This window comes from Xiphias gladius, chromosome 17 (assembly GCF_016859285.1).
Source record: "Xiphias gladius isolate SHS-SW01 ecotype Sanya breed wild chromosome 17, ASM1685928v1, whole genome shotgun sequence".
In the NCBI taxonomy this organism is placed as follows: Eukaryota; Metazoa; Chordata; class Actinopteri; order Istiophoriformes; family Xiphiidae; genus Xiphias; species Xiphias gladius.
The window spans coordinates 8692164-8715756 of NC_053416.1; the positions used below are offsets into that span (position 1 = coordinate 8692164).

Here is a 23593-nt window from a genome sequence, read left to right on the forward strand (position 1 = left end):
CGTTTCTGGACTTTCCACAGACACAACAAACGAAAACCCTTTAGAGCCCTCTAAAAGGAAAGATACACCCCCCCCCCCAAAAAAAAAAGAAAATTCACATAGTTTCAGTTTTTTTTCAGATTTTGAATTAAATTCTAGTTGAACTCAACAGCAGGGAGACAGCCTGTAGCGATGATGTGCTATTTGACCTCGTCCTCCTTTATCAACACCATAACGTCAGGGTTATTAAAGTCACTCTCGTTGGGCCTCAAACTTGACCTGTCGAGAGTCTGCCAGGACTTCAAAACCAAATGTTCCAGAGTTTCTTGAGCTTTGAGACTGATTTTTGACACTGCGAACACATAGCTGTGCCAAAATATTCAATACTCAAGGTTCATTTACTCTGCTTTTGCTGAAGCCTTCAACTGTGTCCCACTTTATATTTTCTTCAGGGAATAGAACTTTATCAGGTGGCATTACAGGTGTCAAAGTCGAGGGCGTTCATACTCAGAATTAGAGACCCAGCCTTGAGCGAACGATCTCTCCTCCTTTACCATCACCTGTGACTTCTGCACTTCTGCACTTCCATTCGCTGAGGAGGGCCATGGTATGTGGTCAAAAGCTAAACCTTCCACGGTCCAGGGTTTCCGTCCTCAGTCAGCCTGACGCCGACTTTCCTGCAGACTGGGGACGTTTTCTCATTCAGACATGGAAACCTGCCATTCGAATAAAAGTGAAGTAATACTTAAATCAAAAACTGTAAGCCCATATGGTTAGTCATTAAATTAATGCCATATGAGCTACTCCAAGTTTTCTGTGTTTGTACATGGTTTAAAATCATTTCAAGAACAAAGCACTCTTGGACCTTGGCCTTTATATGAAAGTTATTTCTATGTTAAACACCAAGACACATGGGCCATCCTGTTGGCCCAGTGCTTACAGTGCATATAACCACAACGCCCCCCCGCTTTGACTCCAACCAAAGACCCTATACCAATCTCTATCCCACTGTTTTCCAACAGTATCTCAAGACAAAAAAACACCAAGACACATGGCCATAGTTTTAACCATCGTAGGGGTTGTTTTCTTTGATAGCTTAGATTATGGGCAGTTTAGATAATTCAAGCGCTTGAGATGGGTTTGAATTGTGACACAACTGACATGTTTCACTTTGTATTACTAAGTATTACAATAATAAGGTCAAGGACATCAGATATTTGTTTGAAACTGAAATTAGCAGATTTTTCCCATAACAATCGTACCTATAGACCTAATTTGTTATAAAGAATATGCAGGGTGTCTCTAAGCAAGGAGATCTATGATTCTTTGCTTGTAATGATGTTTGAAGGATGACGCAATATGAATAGATGTGTGGACTATAGTTCACTCCACCCTTGAATTTAAAATCTACATTCATGCCCCCACTAGTGGCAGCCCACTGAGATGCATGTTTATCACTTTACAGAAGAAAATACATCCTTGCCGCATGGTAAAAAAAAATCAGGTAAAAGGTACGCCCACCGTGGCAAGTCAAACATTAAATTTCATTCACACTGTTAGTACATTTTGTTCGGGACCTGTGCTCTGTTTTTCTTCCTCTTTTAGCGCGAGCTTGCCACAGAGATGATTGCAGAAGAGGAGGAATGTCAGTCTCTTAGCCTTGGGCCTCAGCGCTGTAGAATCTCCACTGACTGCAATCAAACAGCAATATAAATGTGCTGACGTGTGGTGGAGGGTAAGCATTTGATAAGCGTGTCTGTGTACACAAGCACGCACAGTCCAATTTCCTTATACTACACCCCACATGAATATGCAAGCACAGGGGGAGACGAATGATTGAAAAAGTGTGAATGAAATAGTTCATCACTTACTCCCTCCCTAATCTCACACTCCCTCTTACTACTAGCCCCACAGTGCCACTAACACACACACAGCTACCATATCTTGTTCTGTTTCTAATCCTTTCAGCAGTTTTGTAAATTTTATCATGGCACTTCGGGATTATGCTCTGGATGATGTGTTTCGTTTGTTAACCTTTTGCGTATTGTTTCGACACCAAACGACCAAACGCCCACGGGCAGTCCGCCTTCAACTCGTGTTCAACAGACAACATGCCCGTATCTCGAAGATGGATCGTGAATCAGGATGCAGATTATTTCCTGTTCAGAACTCTTATCTGTCTGTCACGGCCAAGTTGTTGGCTCTCTTTCTATCTCCTCATCTGTATTCCAAACAGAGAATGCAGTCAGATAAGAGAGAAAGAAAAATAAAAACTCATCCCTCCCATACACTCTTCTCTCTCCTCACAACCGCCTACCTTGCCTACCCACCTCCCCTTCCCCCATTCTGACTCATACTGAAGTCCCAGTGAGACTGCCCGTAATGAGGATTCTGTCAAAGGAGAGCTTGGGAGGGGGAGAGTGTGCGTGTGTGTGGTGGTAGTGGGGGTAGGGGTGTGTGTCAGATTGAGATGGAGGTTTGGAAAGAGTGGGTGTTTATTAGTGAAACCCCTCTCGCCCCCACATCGTTCCCTCCACTGTCTCCGCGCTCCTCTTTGCCTACAAGATGTGTGAGATCGCAAACCCACGCTCACACACAGCAGCAACTCCACATCCACCCACTCAGACACGCCTAAGCAGAGACAGATACTATGAACCCATGCCCAGCCGGAAACTTTGAATATGTTTGTGTGTGTTTCTATCATCTTGTGATGGAGGAGGTGGAAGAAGCATGTGTTTGATGGCACATATGCTTCCTCAGTGACATGCGTTCCTCGGCAAACGGAGCTAATTGAATGGCTCCAGCCAAACTGACTCACCTGAAGTGGCACGACAAGATTATTCACATGATTTCGTTACATTTACAGAGCTTCGGTGGCAAAGGATGCCTAGATGGTCTGTCCTTTTGCAAAGTCATACGCCGTCTCTTCTCGTTTGCTGTAACTCCAACAGTGACTCACACTAAACTTCACACCATTATGCCAAAATCATATGCTGAATGTAATTAACGTGCAATGCCAGCTGTATGTGTGCGTGTACAAGTGTGGGCAGCCGTTTGTGCGTGTTTGCATGTTTGAGGGTGGTGTCAGTGTTCGAGTGAGCGAGTGCATCTGTTTGCGTGAGTTCTGCATGGGGATCGTTGATCAATTTTCAGTGCAGATAACAGGGAATATTTATATGTGTCTGGATTTATGTATCAAAGCCCACGCCGTGTCCTAATATGTATACTGCACATGCACAGCATAATAAAAATGAAGCAGGAGTTTCCATGTAAGTGTATGTCGTCAGTTTACTGTATTTCAGTATGAACACTGCTTTCCAGGGAGTCCTGCATTCATATATTAAAAAACAATCAATTAAAACATAATATTTGGCCTAGGGCTGTCTAACTGGTTCCAGATTGTGGAACCATTATATTGGAGGCTACTGTTCAACACAGGAATCTTGGCTGCAGCCAAACATTGCCCAAATGCACAGAACTTTATAGCGATGATCCCAACCAAAGGCTGGATTTTGGGGAAATGTGTGGCACGTGGATTTCTATCGGATTGAAATGTGATGCCATTAAAAGCATTTGGGGTTTGAGTATTTTACACAGCTTCAATGAGTAGTTGGAGCAAGCTAACATAGTTAAGGGGAAATAAGGGAAAAGCTGTATATTACAAGGTTAAGAAGCAGTGTTTGTGAAGTTTTGATCTTTGATTAAGATTTATACGAGGCTTTAATAAAACTTTTATTGAATAAGGTTACCAAATGCTGTGAATAGCTTCCTTGCCACACTCTGTGTTACATTCAGCATTGGACGTCTTTGTTTAAAATTCTCTATTTTCTGTCTGGCTCCTTGGCATTGACACATTGCTCTATGTACTCTATCTCATATTGTCTTTTCTGTTCATTCCTCCCCTGTCGACCCCTCTATCTCTTTTTGTGAATTATGCATTAAAAAGCAGTTGGAATGGATATACTCCAAACATCTAGTGCCAGCAAATATGCGTCACAAAAGCCTCTGGCTCTCTGTGTCTGTATGTCTGTCTGTCCTACCCACACACCTTCTTTAATTTCTGTCTCTCTCACTACTCGAGCTGAGGAACACATCTCAGTCGACTCACTTTCCTCTCCCTGCAATTTTCATTCTCTTTTATTTGTTACCCATTTTTCAGCCCTGCAGCATTTTCATTCTGGTCCATCCTCAACCACAATGTCCCACTCTTGTCTCCACCATTCTCTGCTGACTGTATCCCCCCCATCTGTCCTACTCCTCCACCACTCCAGTCATCTCTAAAAGTCATCTCCTCCCACCTCCTGGTGTCCCGGTGGGGGGAGACAAAGAGCGATAGACAGAAAGAGAGAGGGAGAGAGAGAAAATGAGATGGGGCAGGAGAGATCGAGATATGATTGGGCTGGAGAAACCCCCTGGTATCAGAAATTCACCTGCAAAAACTCCCTGCTTCCCCCGCTTTTCTCATCTGTATTCACAGTCTCTCCACCTCCCGTTCTCTCCTCTCCTCCTGCATCATGCCTCCTCACCGCTCTCCCTCGCTTCCTCTTTCTCCCTGTCTCCCTCCTTCCCTCCCTCACTACCTCGCTGCCTCCCCCTCTCTGTCCTTCTGTGTCTCTTATCATCCTGCATTGCTCCACCTGCACTTTGGTGCAGCACTGACAATCAGAACTCTGCACACACACACACACACACACACACACACACACACACACACACACACACACACACACACACATACATACACACACACACAGGGAGACACACACCCACCACTTCCGGCAGCCCCCCTCCCTCTCTCACACCTCTCCACTGCAGACACGAAACATTCTACAACCCCTGGTGTGCCAGTGCTTCATCGAGAGACACTGCTAGCACTACATCAAAACAGCATTCTGCATTCACACACTGTGGCATGTTGTTTATACCGCATTGAAATAAGTGTAATTATAAAATGAAGAACGGAGACAGCGTTGATGACAGAAATGAGAGGATTTTAAAAATGATAATAATGATAATGATGATAAATAATGATAATAATCATCAACATTTCATCTTACTTTAACCTTTGTTTCATTGCACCTTTCTTTCAAGTGTTTTACATAAAATATAAAATTGGTTATTAAAACACAGTAAGAGACAACAATAATGAAATAAGACAATACCGTGAAAGTAAAACCAAATCATGTACAATTAAAAAAGAATAATGTATTAAATAAATACATACATGGTCTATGTAGATATATATATATAAATATATATATAATTAGCCCAGTTCTTCCTGCTGTTCTTGCTATCTTTCTGTTGCATGCCTGCTTTATAATTTGGTAGTAGCTAAGTTAGACAAAAGTAACTTCTTTCACTGAAAGAAGTAATCTGCACACACATAAGTATGTGTAGACATTCCTGATTATTATGCCAAAGAAGTGAGCCAAGCACCTTGGATGAATAATTTAGTGACATAATGAAGGAATGCGTGTGGAAAAAGAGGAGGTTTGGCTCTGGATAAAGACCTGTGCGTAGGAGATTTATGGGAAGAGCAAGAGACTCTGGCCCTTTAATTTGGTGTTGCTAGGGAAATGAAGCTGTTTACTCTGGCATCAGCCACACAGATGATGGCTGCATGAACTCCCCCCCACCCACCCCCCATATGCACATGCATGCACAGGCACACACACACACACACAAACTCACAGTATCCAGCCTTTCTGTCTATGTTTATATCATTTGATCCATGCAATCCCCACAATTCCCCTCCACGCCCCCTCATGCAATTTGTCAAGTAAGTTCACATCAAAGTCATGTGTTGAAGACAAGAGAGAAAAGATGTGGTAAGGAGGCGATGTTGCACTACACTCATAGAAATTACTTAAATGGACGGAAAGTTCATTGTTGGGCCAATCAAAAGTGTTGGACAATAATACAGTTAAATAAAAATGTGAGTAAAGTAATCAATCCTGACATCTAGTGGATATTGTGTGGAATTGAGCACAATTCGTATGTATGTCTGCAGTATATCTGTCCGTCTGTTTCTTTATATAATGTGCAAACCTTTAAGCCCCCATTCCCCCAGGCTTCATATGTAGGTCAAGGCCTACGTAAGAATTACACAACTACACATTTGAAAATGACACACATCTTCTCACATTGTAACAGAAAATGTTTATAAAAATTACCGACATAGTCTTTAAGCCAGAAATTAACCATGGTCCTAATTGGAATGGCAATAATGTGTTGTGGAAAACTTTGTGCAAACATTATCAAACACTCTAGTATCACAGATCATATCTATATCAAACAGATTTGGTGGAGAGGTACTCTAACTTGTTAATCTGCTCTCTATAATAAAGGGATTTTGCGAATAAGCAACCAGCACAAAATCCATATAGTTTTTAAAAATGTTAAAATAATACAGAATACAGCAAACATAGGATACGGATCACAAGAGCTTGACATAACACAAAACCAGGAATTATAAATAAATAAAAAATACAGTTGAACAATCTAAGAGGAAAAAAAAAGACTAAAATGCACAATCAAAAAATATCTATCTCTATCTATCTAATATTAATTGTATTAGGCCTATGGTAAATCATAATATAATAGTAGCATAACAGTAGTATAATAGTAAAACCTTGAATACAGACTTTTACCCAGAGTGGAAAATTTTAAATTTCTGATAAAAACACTTACTTGATTAAAGCATCTGAAAACGTATGAATAAACAGAGCGAACTACATTAACGTACTACGATACCCGACTGCCTTCGCTGCTACGTCACCCGATGAACATGTTTGATCCCGCTGTGCCACCATACTTGTTGTGTTTGTTTTAGTCAAAGCAAAGATGGCGAACGAACTGGACAGAGTGCGTATCTCAGCTGCGGAACTCCGAGCTGAAGCGTCGAATGCAGATAACATTATTGACTGTCAGAAAGGTGAGAGGAAGTGAACCAGAAGCCAGGGAGGGGTGCATTCGCAAAAAAAGTCGATAAATTCGCGCGAAGCAGTATCATAAGTCAGCTGAAAGTAGACAACAGAGTTGCTAAGTTTGTACCCAGCTAATGTTGTTAGCTAGCTAACTTAGCTACCTGTCCATTCTTTGGTCGCGCGCGGTTTGTTTTAAACGCCCCTTTCAACCGTAATTTATGCACGACTGTTGTCAAAATTGAACCCTGTTTTGAATATACTCTGTACAATTTATTTATTTTTACTCATTATACTTTAAGTACATCAATAGAAGGAGTTTGTCCTTAATATTTGGAAGTAACGTTAAATTGGGTTAGGACCGACAAGCTCGATACTTGTATACGTTATTCGTTAGTTAACGTTAGAGTACTTAGCTAACGTGAACGGACCACTACAGTTAAGTTTATTTGTATGTATGTTTACAGAAGGTTTGTTTGAAAACTCACCATAAAAAGTGATCTAAACAGTGATTTGTGTTTCTTACGTTATGGGAAGTATTGTTGTTATTTGTTGCTGCACAGTTCCCGTTGTTTTTTTTTTCTCCAAATTAAACTCAGGCAGTGCTCTTATGACACTGCTAGTAAGGTAGTTCGCTTCTATTTGTAAAACGCTGTAAACAGGTTACTTTTTTCATGTGCAATTAATGCAGCGTTGCTGTGGTGGGTCACGTTAGCATCAGTGTGTCAACATAGGCATGTCTGTTTTCCTCCTTAAAAGATTTATTTCTTCAGTGGAAATTGTTGGGCTTGGGGCTGAGCATCAGAGACAGGGTAGTGAAGTTGGAAAGTACTCATTGACAGTCTGAGGCATTGTTGTATTTGGTCTTTGCATGGGATTTCTTGACAAGAAGAGAAACAGCATATCTCCTCAATATTTGTTTTATACCCATACTCCATCTACTGTGTTAATGTCTGACTTTGACTCTCAGCCTTTTAACTTCTGTGTATTTATCCTCCTCCAGAGGACCAACACCTACCAAAGCAACATAGGAGGCGTGAAGGAAAGCGTCCTGATCTGCAGCGCTACCAGCCGGTAGCTGGACACGGACGGCGTCACCGTGACAGTGAGGAGGGAGAAACTGGTCAAAGTGATCCCCCGGCCACTTATTTACATGATCATGATAAACCATCACAGAGTGAGAAAGAGAGTGTCTCTGAGAAAGTTTTAGAGTGCACAGATGGTGGGATAGATACCGACAAAAGGGAAGAAGACAGAATGAGAGGTGACGGTAGTAACACTCAGAACTGTAGAAACGGCAGCCACTCACAGACTAAAACAGAACCAAGTCAGGAAAAAGGCTTTGTTGAAAATGACAGAGAACACCAGGAACCCGCTGGACCTGCTAAGCAGGCAAAGAAAGCCCGCAAACCTGACCGAGAATTTTATCAACCTGGGAGCAGGAGGAACATCCAAGGTAAAGACTGTGGTGGTGGAAGAGAGCAGGACAAACCTCCCCCAAGGAAGCATGAGCAGAAAACTGAGCTAGAATCCCAGTTGAGTACAGGGGAAATGGAGGGAAACAAAAAAACATCTACACAGAAGCGGGGAGGGAAAGGTAAAGAAGTAAAAGGTATACAGGAAAATGTCAAATTGTCTAAATCGAGTGAGACAAACAGAAAACAAGGAAGCCGAGATCTACAAAAACCTCCATTACCATCACATGCTTCGGTGGAGAAAATTACTAGCAAAGTAGAAAAACTCAGTGTAAAAGAAAGAGGTAAAGTGGGATGTGAAGGCCAAGATATTGAAGAGTTACATTGCAGCAGAGGGGAAATGGCTGATAAGGGAAGACAAGGTCAAGGAGGAGGAACAAAAGAGGAGGACGAAAAGATAGAGAAGAAAAGGGAAAAGGGAAACCGCAGGAAAAGGGGAGGGGAGAAGGAAAAGGAGAGACATCAGGATTTCAGAAGAGGAGAAGGTGAAGTAGGTGGTGGAGGAAAGAGTGACCAGGGGAAAGTTGAGAAAGAGAGAGAGAGGAGAGAAGCAGATAAGGATAACAAACCAGGTAAGACAGGAGAGACACATCAAAACAAAGGAAGAGAGAATTGCAAAGACAGCAGAAAAGGAGACAACAACAACAACAACCGGTCTAGAGAAGCTGAGAGAGGTGCTAGGACAGAAAAAAATGTAGACAGGACTGTAGAAAGAGTTGATAGACACAAATCCAATGCAAACATCACAACACCATCCTCAAAACGATATTCCAAATCAGATATTCGACGCTCACGGAATAGAACTTACAGCAGTAGCTCAGCCAGCAGTGTTACCAGTCTGGATGGTCCAGTACTAGGGATGCATGTGGAAAGTACCAAGTGGCCACGCTTGCAGCCTAAGCACAATAACAAAGAGGAGCTGGCTAATAGTGGGGAAGGAAGAAGGAGTCATTTACAGAGCTGGACAACTAACGGGGAATCATCCTCAGAATCACTGGAAGGGAGTGAGATGAGTGACATAGCAGAAGATAGAGGGAGGAGAAGAAGAGGAGGGGAGGAAGAGCTAAATTCAGCGAGGCGGAGGGAAGACACCAACAGACCAAAGGCAAGCAAAGGTGGAGGTCGAGGAATCCTAAGGGTTTCTCTTGAGAAACATTCCGGTACCTCGTCACATACTGGGGATGCACAACATTGCAAGCAAGGCTCGGTTCCTCGTGGCAGAGGTGGGGGTATCCTGGTGCTTCCAGCCCGCACAGACATCTCAAATTCACCTGAGGGTGGGCAAAGACTCCTTTTTGGTGGAATTAGGGGAGGAGCAGCTTGCAGTAGTAGGGGAGGCAGAGGAGGAGGCGTGAGACGACTCTGGGATCCCAATAACCCAGACCAGAAACCTGCTCTTAGCAGCACCCCATCCTCACAGCATAAATCTCTCCAACAGCCTATATATCTTCAGACTGGATATGGACAACTTCATTTTCTGGACACAGACGATGAGGTAGCAGGCAGTCCTCCGGTCCCGCAGGGTGAGCACTTTCGATCCCAGCAGGCTGCTGCCATGGCCTACTACAAATTCCAAAACTCTGACAACCCTTACTGCTATCCCATGCCCAGCAGTAACCCACATAATCCCGGCACCAACAGCAGCCAGCGTTATCCATATCCTTATCATATGGGGCCCTACCAATTGGCTCCCCCTAACGGCATGTACCCGGGCCCTGGTGTGGCTCAGTTCTGTGGAAGTTACAGGGGAGCAGGGTATTCTCAGCCAGGTGGAGGAGGTGGTTTGACATTGGAAGAGATGGAGCAACAAGCCAGGGGGGAGCTGGGGAGGCTGTTGAGGGCTGCAGATGCACAGGAGCTCCAGCTCAGTAACTTGCTGTCCAGGGAAAGAGTGAGTGCTGATGGACTGGATCGCATGGCCCAGCTCAGGTAAGGATTTGGGGGAAAAGATGTGTGTTACAGGCATTTTTCTGTTTGTGTGTTTTATGTTTCAGTCTTTTGTCTTATACTACTTGTTTGGCTGTCAGTTGCCCCTTGGGACTGGTTAATAATAACTTCAACAGAACTGAGCCATTAGACATATAGAAAAAGCACCGTCCTTTTATGGCTTCTTGTTTTCTAGAGCGGACCTTTTGGGGCTTTATGAGCAGGTCATCCTCACAGACATCGAGTTCTCAGACTCTCAGAACGTGGATCAGGCTTTATGGAAGAATGTCTTCTACCAGGTCATAGAGCGCTTCCGGCAGCTGCTCAAAGACCCCACCTATGACAACACCCCTCATATCAGGAATATGTTGCTCACGCTGCTTGATGAGGTAAGGCATGTGTGGAAAATTCAGATGGGGCAAGTTTCACAAAATGAGTTTATTGCAAGGGGGCAGGATGGGAGGTGCCTGTCTAGCATTGAAGATCTTACTGCAGGTATCTTGTTTGAACATGCGTCAAGACAGATACTTGCAGTCTCTTTGGCCACTTTATCGGATATACAGTCCAGACTGTAAGTAATTGGACAGTTACACATTTTTTGTTCTCCAGCTATGTGCTTAAAATAATGGGTACTGCTTTAATTTGAGTGGTTTTACATCTGTGTAGAGAGATTTTTGTTGGAGATATAGCTCTTTTCACACACACTGCCCAAAGTGTAGGGGTTCATATTAATTGGACATGTACACATGAATTCAAACAATCATCATATTTAATATTTTGTGGAAAATCCTTTGCAGTCAATGACTGACTGAAATCTTTGACCCATAGACATCAGCAGAAGCTTTGTATCTTCCCTGGTGTTGCTCTCCCAGAGCTTCAATGCAGCCTCCTTCAGTCAGACTGAGATCAGGTGACTGACATGCCCAGTCAAAGATATTCCACTTCTTTACCCCGAAAAAGCTCTGTGGTTGCTTTGGCCATATGTTTAGGATAATTGTCCTGCAGACTGATGAAATGTCGTGCAATAAGCTTTGATGTATTTGGATGATTCCGAGCACACAGAATGCTGCTGTATACGCTTTGTGTGTGTGTTTGTGCGTGTGCGCGAACAATCCTTGAAATGACACACAGCTGCCCAGAAACATTTAGCAGCCAAGTCTCCAATTACTTTGGAACCCTTGCAATTTGGGTACTATGTGTTAAAAGGCTCTATCTCCCACACAGTTCTTTCAGTATTGACGTAAATTAAGGCTGAGACTTGGCACTTTAATGTAGTATCCATTATTTTATTTCAAATTGAATGTGCTGACGCACAGAGCTGAAGAACCAAAAAAAACGTGTAACTGTCCAAATAGTTAAGGTCTGGATTGTACAGTAGTGATCTTGCTTAGTATTTGGGTAAATACTGGGACCAGTAAACCCAAAATTGTATATTAGTATGTAGTATACACAGTGTATTCATATGTTGTCTATGAAGCTTGGAAATGTTTGTGTCCAAAACCATTTTACAGCTTTAATTTCTTGTAGTGGTAACAGGCCACAGTAAATTCAGTTGGGTTTTTTTTTCTTCACTGTAATTTAACTTGTCCCTTGTGATCATCGTCTGTGTTTTACAGGGAGCACTATTCTTTGATGCGCTGCTTCAGAAGTTGCAGTCAGTGTACCAGTTTAAGTTAGAGGATTACATGGATGGCATGGCTATCAGGGCTCGGCCATTACGCAAAACGGTACAGCAATATTCTTTTTAGTCTGTGTGTGTTTGTCTGGGCACTTAACATGTGTTCAAAAGTTTGTTTTTTCAAAGTAGTCACACATTTATGAGAGACTTTTACAAGAATTTATATTTATTTTATATTTATCGTATATCCATTGAGCCAGTCAGTGATCAGATTAATATGTTCCTAGCAATATAGTTGCTGACAGCAACTTAGATGCTTAATACTTGTTTATCATACATACATATATATATATATATGTGTGTGTGTGTGTGTGTGTGTGTGTGTGTGTGTGTGTGTGTGTGTGTGTGTGTGTGTGTGTGTGTGTGTGTATACGTATATGTGTGTGTGTGTGTGTGTGTATACGTGTGTGTGTGTGTGTGTGTGTGTGTGTGTATATATATATAGTATATGTATGTATGTATGTATGTATAAAATTAGCTTGTAACTGAGGTGCTAAGGTGGCATCCCACCATATCAGCTGGCTCAGTTACAAGCTATAATAATATGTTCTAACTGAACTTTAAATGTAGTGAACTGTCAAATTTTTTCTTGTATTTCCTTTTACAGGTAAAGTATGCACTTATTAGTGCTCAGCGCTGTATGATTTGTCAGGGAGATATAGCACGTTACCGGGAACAAGCCAGTGACTCGGCCAACTACGGCAAGGCTCGCAGGTAGGCTGTAATTTGAGCATTCTCCAGGTATTGTGAAATTTCTTACACGCATTAAAGAGCATTGTGTATTAGGATTAAACATTTCATTTTGAAAGAGGCTACAATGTCAAAATCTGGTAACCCTAAAGTCTAAGAGCGAGGGGTCAAGACTATCCTTTTTGCTGTGGCACAATTTTAACACCTGTTTAATTTCTCTCAGAGGACTGGTTTTCATTTAGTCCCGTTTATTTTTGAAAATTCTTGTACAAGTCTCAATCTCTGACGGCTTTTATAACTTTCTCAGTGCTGGACTTTTCCTGAGATGCTACCTGCTAAAGACTTTGTACCATAATAGAGAAAGTTCCTTCCTAGCTGTATATTACCAATTAGATGAGAATCTCAGAGAATTTCTCTGATGGTATCTCATGACATAACATTTCCATTTTCTTCTCAGCTGGTACCTTAAAGCCCAGCAGATTGCCCCCAAAAATGGACGACCATATAACCAGCTGGCCCTGCTGGCAGTCTATACAGTAAGTCACATGTAGAAAGTAAGTTGGGAAAGAAAGTTGGGATTTGGATATTTAGCAGAAAATCTTCTGTGCAGACATAATTAAATCATTGGCATTAAATTAACTGGGTTTTTGACTTTTTTATGACTGATTGTATTTCTCTTGGCATGCCCCTGAGATAATTAAAAAATACAACTATATTTTGTGTAATGATCTGTTGGCACCCATCCCCAGTGTACAGCTTTTTGTAGGATACCTCCTTCCTCTTACACTCATCCCACTGCTCTCATTTTCAGAAGCGGAAGTTGGATGCTGTGTATTATTACATGCGCAGCTTGGCAGCTTCCAACCCCATCCTGACTGCAAAGGAAAGCCTGATGAGTCTGTTTGAAGAAGCTAAGCGTAAGGTTAGACACACACTTCGTTCATTAACTTGTGCCAGGTGATTGACCTTTCTCTTGGAACAAAAACTTGTGACATCAGTGCAAAGCTTTAAGAAACCATTGTGGTTTGTTAGCAATGATGTCAGGGGATGTTACGAAAAATGTAATGACATAGATGCACTAGTGTGTTGACGCAATTATTATCTTAATAAATTACCTTTATTAGCATAACATAAATTTACTATTATCTAGTGATTATGCCGAGATTTAAGGCAGCGCAAGTGCTTGTTGTTTACAGATATCGTTGTTGTAGGTAGAGCAGCTTGAGCGAAGGAGAAGGCAGGAGCATGAAGGAGGTTCCAGGGGTCCAGCAGTAAGAGGAAGGGGAAGAGGGGAAGAGGGAGCACGTATGGAGATTTGGATTCGCCCCAGCGGACAAGCAGCAGCCCCGTCCTCCCAGAGAGGAGGGAGTGAGTCCAGCAGAGACTCTGAACAGGATGGAGAGCTGGGTAGTCTTAGCGCTAGTGACGTAAGATCTCTTTCTTCCTTTCGTTCTCTCTCCCAAACACATGTACATTGAGTCTCATGTATCATATGCCTTTACATGAAAAACACTCCGTCTCTGTGTACATATCTTTTAACAGGTATTTTTAATGTTAGTTGTATGGAGATTTTTTTTTTCTTAATACACAGGCACATTAGTGCCTGCAGATGTGTCTCAAGCTGTTTTATGGAGTTTCATTTTCCCTCTCCTCTTTCAAATCTAATTTATTATTCTGCTGCTTTCCTTTTTCCCTCTCATTCAGTATGTACTCTACATTCATTTCTTTTCATTCTCATTTATTCCCTCTGTCATCATTTCATTTTTACTTTTACAGTATTTCCTGGGCCTTCATTTCTGTCCATTAATCTTTTGTTGTCATTGATGTTTCTATGTTTCAAAGATGTTTTTAACCCCCCCTTTCATCTTTTTTTATATGGCCCTTTCGGTTTGTTTCTCTTTTTGCTTGCAGTGATTCACCATTTGTTTTCCTGGACAATTTCTATCAGTGCCTCCCGAATGACACTGAGGCAGAAACAAGGGATAGCTGGGAGATACAAAAACTATTCCGACCTCTTTGCTTTTAGCACGTTATTGTGTTGTAAATTTTAATTTTAAATTGATAAAATTGCAATTTCTGACACACAATAATCCATAACGACAAAGTGAAAACTTTTTTTTTTTTTTTAATTTTTGGAAATTTATTGAAAATCAAAAAATGATATCTCTTATTACAAACACATTCAGACCCTTTAGTGTAGCACTCAGATTGTGGTCAGGTGCACCCCTTTTGCTTTAATTTTCTTTGAGATGAGTCTAGAACTTGATTTGAGTCCACCTGTGGCAAATTTAATTGATTGGAAATAGTTTAGAAAGGCACACACCTGTGTTCTATAAAAGGTCCTGCAATTCACATTTTGTCAGGGAAAAAAAAACAAGCTATGACAGGAGGGGCCTTGGTCAGGGAGGTCAACCAAGAACCCATTTCTCACTCTAACATAGCATCAGAGGTCCGCCACAGATATGGGAGAACCTGCTGGAAGGATAACCATCTCAGCAACACAATTAACCAGGCCTGTATGGCAGAATGGTTAGACAGATGCCACCTTCAGTAAAGGGCATATGACAGGATGCTTGGAGTTTGCCAAATTGCACTTAAAGGACTTCGAGAGCATGAGGGACAAGATTTTCTGGTCTGATAGGACAAAAATTGAACTTTTTGGACAAAACTGCACACACTGTCTGGCAAACACCAGGCACTGCTCATCACCTGGCTTATAGTGGTGTTAGCAGCAGGATGCTGTGGGGGTGCTTCTCAGTGGCAGGGGCAGGGAGACTGGTCAGAATTGAGCGATAGATGAATGCAGCCAAATGCAGAGAGGTCTTTGAAGAAAACCTGCTCCAGAGTGCATGTGACCTGAGAACTGGGCAACAGTTCACCTTTCAGCAAGACAATGAAGTGAAGCAAACAGCCAAGAAAATGCTGGAGTGGCCTCAGGACATGTCTCTGACTGTCCTTGAGTGCCCAAGCCAAAGCCCAGACTTAAACCCTACAGACTGTGTAGAGACCTGAAGATGGCAGTTCACACACGCTTCTCACCCAATCTGACGGAGCTTGAGAGGATATCACAGGAAGAATTGGATAAACTGCCTGAATCCAGTTGTGCAAAGCCTGTAGGTATTTACCCAAGAAGACTGGAAGCTGTAAATGCTGCCAAAGGAGCCTCTACAAATGACTGAATTAAGGGTCTGAATAATTTTGAAAATGAAAGTAGTTTTTTATTTTTAATAAATCTGCAAACATTTCTAAAAAATGTTTTAGTATGTCATTATGGGTTATGAAGTGTAGATTGATGAGTAAAAATTGCCATTTTATCCACTCCCAATTTAATCTACAACACAATAAAGTGTGCAAAAAGTGAAGGGGTCTGCACTCTTTCTGAAGCCACTGTATATCTTCTCCAGCAGGTCCTAGGTCTTTCTGGAGATGTCTTCCTAAGTGTGTGGGTCCAGTACCCCACCAATGGGAGGTGCTCAGGTGGCATCCAACCATATCAGCTGGCTCAGTTACAAGCTAAACACAAATAGCTTGTTTCTGTGAGAGTCTGGTTTTTGATTTAAGATGTCCTGGCTCTGATTTGATTCATTATTAAACATTACACAGCGAATAATTTATTGCGGTCGGGAGTGAGTTCTTCTAGTGAAAGATCACAATTTTCTCCACCACTGTCTTCTTGTTCACATTCCAGTATAAAATTACAGTTTGGCTTTCTTGTGCAGTGTGCTCTTTAAAAAAAAAAAAGTACCTCTTTTTGAATGCAGTATAGGAGTCCCAGTGATTCTAAACAAAGATGTAAATATCCTAATAAAATGCGAGAACTAGCTTTGTGCTATTTTCATTTTACTTTCTTTACTTTTTAAGAAATCTGTTTTGTCTCTCCCCAATATACTGTCTCTGTGACATCAGCTCCAAACCTCTCCATGTGCTTTATCACTGGAAGATGTGTTTTCTTGTCATTTGCTGTCGAGTTTGTAGCCAAATAAAACTGTTGGCCAAAGATTAGTAATGCTTTTTTTCTTTTGACCATTTGACCTGTTTTTTTTTTTGTTTTGTTTTTTTTTCTCCAGCTAAATAAGAGGTTCATTCTGAGTTTCTTGCATGCACATGGAAAGCTCTTCACTAAAGTGGGGTGAGTTATGTCTCATGTATTCCAGCTCATAAATTCATGGACTGAATGCATTTGAAAGATTGAGAATATAATCTAAAAATGTATTTTTTTTTTTGGTTGCCTTTGTCTGTTTTTCTGTATTTTTATGAACGTGTTTGTCTTGCTTATGCAGCATGGAGTCATTCCCTGGAGTGGCGAGCCGTGTTCTGCAGGAGTTCAGGACGCTGCTCCAGCATGGCCATTCCCTACTGGGAAGCACACCCCTGCTTCAGATCATCACCATCAACATGTTTACCATACACAATGCCCACAGCAGAGGTAATGCTGCATACACCCATACACATCATCATAACGAAGCGACAAACATTGATTCAAAATGATAATGCATTGTGTTTATCTGCAAAATTAATACAAATGCATGACTAGTGCACAACTTATTTTACTCATATGTAGGTTATTAACATGGATTTAATTTATTGCAAAATGTGGCTTAAAATGACTAAGAAAAATATAACATGATAACTTGTTGGACCTTCAGTGGCCATTGCAGAGTTAAAAACAGCTCTTTTAGATTTTGATCTTTTTTGATCTTATCTTCTCACATGCAAGTTCTTTATTATGAAATAGAGCATGCAGTTCTTTTTTCCATCTTGAATACATTTAGGACATGAACACACATGCTGGGGCTGCACACAAGTCATTGGTAGTAATTGATGCAGTGTGTTGAAGTACTTTTTCAAATTCATGTCTCTGTTTGTCAGGTGAAGAAGGGGAAGTGCGGTCCGTTTTACAAGAGCAAAGCACTGCCCTGGGTCTCGGCATGTTTGCACTACTGGTGCAGCGTTGCACAGAGCTGCTCAGGGATACCCCTGCAGGTACACACGCAGTAAGCTCCACAAGTATTTGATCAGCAGCATTTATTAAAGTTGTCCCAACACTCATGTGTAATTCAGGTACTTTGAAATTAAGGTCAACATTAGTATTAGGGTACTTTCATCTGTATCAGATGAACAGTTAAAAGAAAACAATTACCGTACTGTCCCACAGCACATCACAGTCTATATGCTCCTGTTTTAATGTGCCTGTTTTACACATAATGAGAGTTTTAGTTGTTTTTGTTTGAATTTTTACAATTATGTGTTGTATTTGAAAAGTGTCTCCTCTTTCTTTCTTTCAGAACCAGTCCCCTTGGCAGATGGAGAGGAGGAGGGTAAAGGGGAGGAGCTGGACGGGATGGTGAGGGTCTCTGCCTTCCCACTGGACCTTAGAGAACTACTGCCAAGCATCAAGGTCTGGTCTGACTGGATGTTGGGACACCCAGACCAGTGGAACCCCCCACCATGGAATATAGAGTGAGTACTTAAGACCTGCAATAAGTTTTTCTTTTTTTTGTTTGTTTTTTGATACTTCAGGGCAGTGGAAACAAGTTGTGAACACAGCATATTCATTTCATCATCCTTTAAGTTGATAAGGCGAACCTATTAGCAAACAGTTGCTCACTTACTCATTGAACAGTTACAGAGCAACATTATCATTCATTTGAAGTCTCGATTCTGGCCATCTGATGAATGTAAGTCCAGTATTCACTGTTCTTTTAGCTCTGTTTTTGGTCCCAACTACTGGGGAAAATATCTGGCTCTTGAGCTGCTAAATATTCCATGATGTTTACCAGCTAGCCGCCAGCTTTGTCTGTTTGCTGTTTGGTGCTGAGCAGGTAGTTTACAGTGGGTTTTTAGAGCTTTTTCATTGAAAACAGCTACATGCTGTGACAAAAAAACAATGAGACTGGTGAAAGTGCACTAAAACCATAAAGCTGCAGGCCAGACAAGTAAATAGTAGCTTGAAACTTATTATAAAGCCCTGTAAAGCCGAGGGAAGCTGCAGATTGAGGTGAAAATTCTCTGTAGGTTTTTACTATGAGCGATACCTCTCATCAAATTACTACCTCAGGCTGATCTGTTGGATCTGCTCACGGCCTCTACTGGTACTTTTACACAAACCGCGCACACACCAGCTCTCTTCAGACGGCAGTTCTTTGAAATACCCGTTCCTTACCACCACTTGTGGCTTTTGCTGTCTATCAAGTTGCAGCCCTGATGTTTGGCAGTGCCTGGCTGACCTATGTAATGTGTTGGCACGTGTGGACCATGGGGAAGTCCCGCTTTACAAAATCGACACTGATGAAGGTGAGGGAGATGAGGAGTTGACTGTGCTGCAGTTGAAGGAAGACAGGCTGCTTGCTGGTTTTGTACCACTGCTGGCTGCACCACAGGAGCCGTGTTACACAGACAGGCTTACTGACATGGTGAGTGGAAGGCAAAGGTGTATTTCATTATGCTGTAACTCTGATGCTTTGGTACATACATCTGCTGTTGTTCAATTACTGATAATGACTGACTGATTATTCTTCTGTCCCCTTTTTTATGTACCCCTATTCATCGTCCTTCTGTTCTCATGCACATATATCCCAATCCTCTGTCCTCAGGCAATAGCAGCAGATTGTAAGAGAGTGACGGTGTTGAAGTACTTTCTGGAGGCTTTGTGTGGACAAGAAGAGCCTCTGTTGGCTTTCAAGGGAGGCAAATACATCTCTGTGGCAACTTCTCCTGCAGCTAACCACTCAGTGGATACAAGGGGCAGGCAGGATTCTCTAACAGAAAAAGAGGTGACTATTTTACCCCTAGTTTCACTCTTATTCCTTTTTCACTTTACTTATTTCCCTCTGTTGTTTTCTTCTCTGATTGCACTCCTTTCTTTCAAAATTTGACCCACACATATTTATGTAAATGTTGAAAGTAAATTTTTGTCGCAGTTCAGCTGAGGCTGTTGAAAGTAGTGGACGGCAAATTGCTGAAAATATGTCTGATTATTGTCTGAATCTGATTGGCAGGCTGATGATGTCATAGTCGAGGCAGAGTCTTCTCTCTCTGCATCCGAAGGAGAGGAGGATGATGAGGAGGCGGGAGACAGTGAGAATGACATCAGACAGCTGAAAGCACGACGCCACGCCCTCGCCAACAAACTGGCACTGCAACAGAAGCGTAGGGATAAAATACAGGTAAAACTGGCATATACAAACCTACCTAACAATGATTTAAATTAGGAAATAAATTGTAATGGTAATTGTATGTCTGACATTTTATAGGTTAGGCAAATAATGTAAAAAGATGCTAAATTTATGACGAAAAACAATGGTTAGTTGCTGCCTTAAACAACAAAAATGAACTGTTCAGTTGCTAATGCATTTTCACTGAAAGGACTTAATAGATATACCTCATAATGCATTTCTGTTCTGAAAATCCCTATAGGCTAATGTTGAAATGCTCAAATTCTGCATTGTGTGAATGGCAAAAGCATTTTAGGTGATATGGAAAGAATTTCTTTCTTGCTGGTCATGCTTGTTTCTTAAGATTGTACATAGTCAAGTTATACCATGTTGTGGTAGAGTTGAATTTCACATATTTAACGTGTTTGTGTCCCAGGCAGTGCTGCAGACAGGTGGACAGTTGGAGCTGGAGGTGAGGCCTCTGTTTTTGGTTCCAGACACCAATGGATTCATTGATCATTTGGAAGGACTGAAGAAACTCCTTCAGTGTGGAACATACATAATAGTTGTGCCACTCATCGGTAAGACTGAAACACAGAAACAAAGAAAAGAGGGAAAAGTTAAAGTATGAGAACACTCGTAAGAGGGATGAAGGAAGATTAAATTGTGGTGTTGTGACATGTTAAAAATTATAAGAATAGCCCTGTGTTTCTGGCGTTTATTAAGAAATTGTTTATGTTTACTCGCGTTGTGATGATGTGTTTTCTCTCTCTCAGTGATTACAGAGTTAGATGGCTTGGCTAAAGGCCAGGACAACTTTGTTGGTGGAGTGGGGTCAGGAGGGCGCAACACTGGAAGTCGTGGCAACTATAATGTTAGTGCGGCCCATGTGCGGTCTGTGCAGGAGAAGGCCCGGTTGGCAGTGGCTATCTTAGAGAAAGGATTTGAAGCCAGGGAACCGTGCCTCAGAGCCCTGACAAGCAGAGGAAATCAGCTTGAGTCTATTGCCTTTCGCAGTGAAGACACCTCTGGACAACAGGTGAGAGCCCAAATAAATGTTGCCCCAGATGTATTGTTTCATTTTATTTTGTTTATTACTTTTTTGCTCATTCGGTTTCACATTGTGCAATGAAATAAGACTTTTCTTTTGCTGGGAAGCAGTAATTTAGTTTTCTGTTCTTCTTCAGGGTAACAATGATGATGTGATTCTATCATGCTGTCTCCACTACTGCAAAGACAAGGCAAAAGATTTCCTGCCTGATCAGAGAAGTATGTATCATAAGTTTCATTCAAGTTTCATTCATTCAAGTTCAAATAAAGTCTTGTGAGTGTATCTCTTACTACTGCCCCCCACCCCCCCACACAGATGGGACAGTGAGGCTCCAAAGAGAGGTGGTACTCCTTACAGATGACCGTAACCTGCGCGTCAAAGCTTTGACCCGCAACGTCCCAGTCCGAGACATCCCTGCTTTCCTTAGCTGGGCCAAAGTGGGCTGAACCAAGCTAAGCTGGAATCAAAGGAACCCAACAGCTGAAGCCAGCTTGCCACCCAGCCAAGAGAGAAGACACACTTAAGCAGAGGAAGAAGAAGAAGAAGAGGAGGAGATAATGAAGGGGAGAAGAAATGAATAAGAAAGCAAAGAACCACTACCTATGAAATACAAGCAAATGTAGTGAGACCAGGGTGGTTTCAGTGAGCTTTTCCCTCTTGTGATGAAGTGTGTGTGTGTATGTATGTGTTAAGATCAGTGAGCTTCCACAGAAAGAGACAGGGAGACTTGATAAGTCTCAGGAAGGCTGGACTCTGCACCTAGTTAGTGCATTTGTACTCTGCAAGCAGTATTAAAATTTGAGGCTGATGATAGAATGAGCAAGAGAGAGGGAGAGTGTTTATGGTCATTTAATGGATTAAAGACATCAGTACTGAAGGCCATTACTGGCATCTCCATCCTTCTCTGAGGGCACAGCCTCATAGACTACTGTGGCTTCTACAGCACAGCTGAGAGAAAGTAAGGCAGAGAAAAAACACAGCTGGAAGGGTCTGTGTCAGTACAGTAAAGAGTGGCTGATTGTAGTGAGGTTCAGTCAAGAGCCCTCATGAAACCTCAGCACCACCAAGGAATCGCAAGCAGGTCTGGTATTTCCTGCTAAACCAGGAAGTGCCTTATGCCTGTTTGGTAACTTGGGTTGTTCTCCAGCTCGAAGCTAAAGTTAAGTTTGGGTATTGTGAGAAAATGTTTTTAAAAAGTCAACAACAAAAGATACTGGTTTATTTTTATCTTTCTCTTTTTCAACTTGTTTTTCGAGCCCATGTAAAAAGTTTTGTTTCCTTCATGGAGGCCATTTCTCTATTTTAAACAGACAGATAATAAGCATCTGCAAAGTTTTCCAGTGTGAGCCGTAATTTATTGAATCCAGACCTGGGTGCAAATGTATTTGTAAATAACTAATCTGTGCTTTTTGAGCAGTATAAAATGCGTGCTATTTAATATATGAAGACTAGTTAGTTGGTTTGTGATGAGTTTTCAGTTCTATAAAATGATGCTACATTGACTAACTTTTAGGAATTTTGGCCAAAATTTGAGCAAAATTCCATGCTTAAAACAGTTGAAACAAAAATTTCCAAATGCTGTTTGACCCAGGTCTCCTATAGACAGCCACAATGTGAGGGTTTGGTTCTTGACTGTGACTTTGCAGATACATTATTACTGAGAATCACTGGTGTCTATCAGTCTATTTGTGCTTTTCAGTTCGTATCACCACAGCAGTTTACCTTTTCATAATTTTTTTTCCAAGGTCAGGTATTCACTTTTCTTTAGCTGAAATAAAATACATGTGGTACAAGACCACAAATTACAGCCTGTAAAATTTCCATTGAGATCAAACAATACCTCACTAACACATCGTCAACAAACATTGAACACAAAGGTAGTTATCTGTGTTTGCGACTTTGCTTGCTCTTCATTGCTTCGAGAGACAGTTTAGGAGATTCTGAGTTAGGTCTGTATATTTCTGTGTACTTTTGAGACAATGTCTGGATTCCAAAATAGATTTAATCACCTCTGTCCTCTGTTATGTTACATCATACACAATTCATCATTCCCTCGCCATAGTTTAATCATATGAAGTGGCTTTCCAACTTTCTATTTGTCCTGTGTGTTTTCAGCTAGACTTGTACTACTTCTGTCAACAGTTGGTGTTTCGGTATTTGTGTAAACTGTCAGACAGGTTTATTAATTTCTTTTTCAGCACCTCTGTTTTTTTACGGATTCTGTAGCTTCTGTTAAGTGGCACTGCTTCAGTGGTTTACTGTTGGAGCAAATGTAGTACATAATCGACATAACACAAATGACATTTTCATAGTCCATCATTAAAAATGTTTTCAACGCATTGTTTTTACCTTACTAATATGAAGATGAAAAGACATTTTGACTCGTAATAACAGGAAAAGCACAGATGTTACTACAAACATTAACGATGCCTCTATTATACTCAAGTGTCCCAATAAGCCATGACTGTGACGTTGAGCCAGCATGAACAATACCAGGATCCTAAAATCAAAGCATCTAAATGGAGTTCAGCCATCATTCATTTTATTATTTACACCTATGCTTTTCCCTCTGTGGACTGTCAAAATGTCTTCTGTGAAAAAAGCCTATGGTTGTGTTGGACTGAAAGATCTTAATATTTTTATTCACGTTATCTTAAACTTAAAAGTAGCAGCGTACAGAGCTCAGGTCTTAAGTTTTTGTGTACATTTAGATCACA

At 41.4% G+C, this 23593-nt stretch overlaps 1 protein-coding gene across 2 annotated transcripts; it reads left to right on the top strand.

Moving 5' to 3' along the window:
- Positions 1-6759: 6759 nt before the first annotated feature.
- On the top strand, positions 6760-23215 carry smg6 (SMG6 nonsense mediated mRNA decay factor). 2 transcript variants are annotated; one of them, XM_040150051.1, is made up of 19 exons: positions 6760-6913; positions 7906-10306; positions 10500-10692; positions 11920-12030; positions 12589-12695; positions 13129-13207; positions 13483-13593; positions 13883-14098; positions 16739-16800; positions 16952-17097; positions 17541-17654; positions 17957-18131; positions 18865-19084; positions 19265-19444; positions 19670-19837; positions 20262-20406; positions 20602-20864; positions 21013-21094; positions 21192-23215. In XM_040150051.1, exons 1-19 carry the CDS (start codon positions 6823-6825, stop codon positions 21320-21322), a joined length of 4995 nt encoding a protein of 1664 aa, XP_040005985.1. In that variant the 5' UTR covers positions 6760-6822; the 3' UTR covers positions 21323-23215. The 2 variants fall into 2 exon arrangements, with proteins under 2 accessions (XP_040005985.1, XP_040005986.1); XM_040150052.1 differs by lacking the exons at positions 6760-6913; positions 7906-10306; positions 10500-10692; ... (3 more) ...; positions 13483-13593; positions 13883-14098 and adding an exon at positions 14990-15784.
- The last annotated feature ends 378 nt before the right edge of the window (positions 23216-23593 follow it).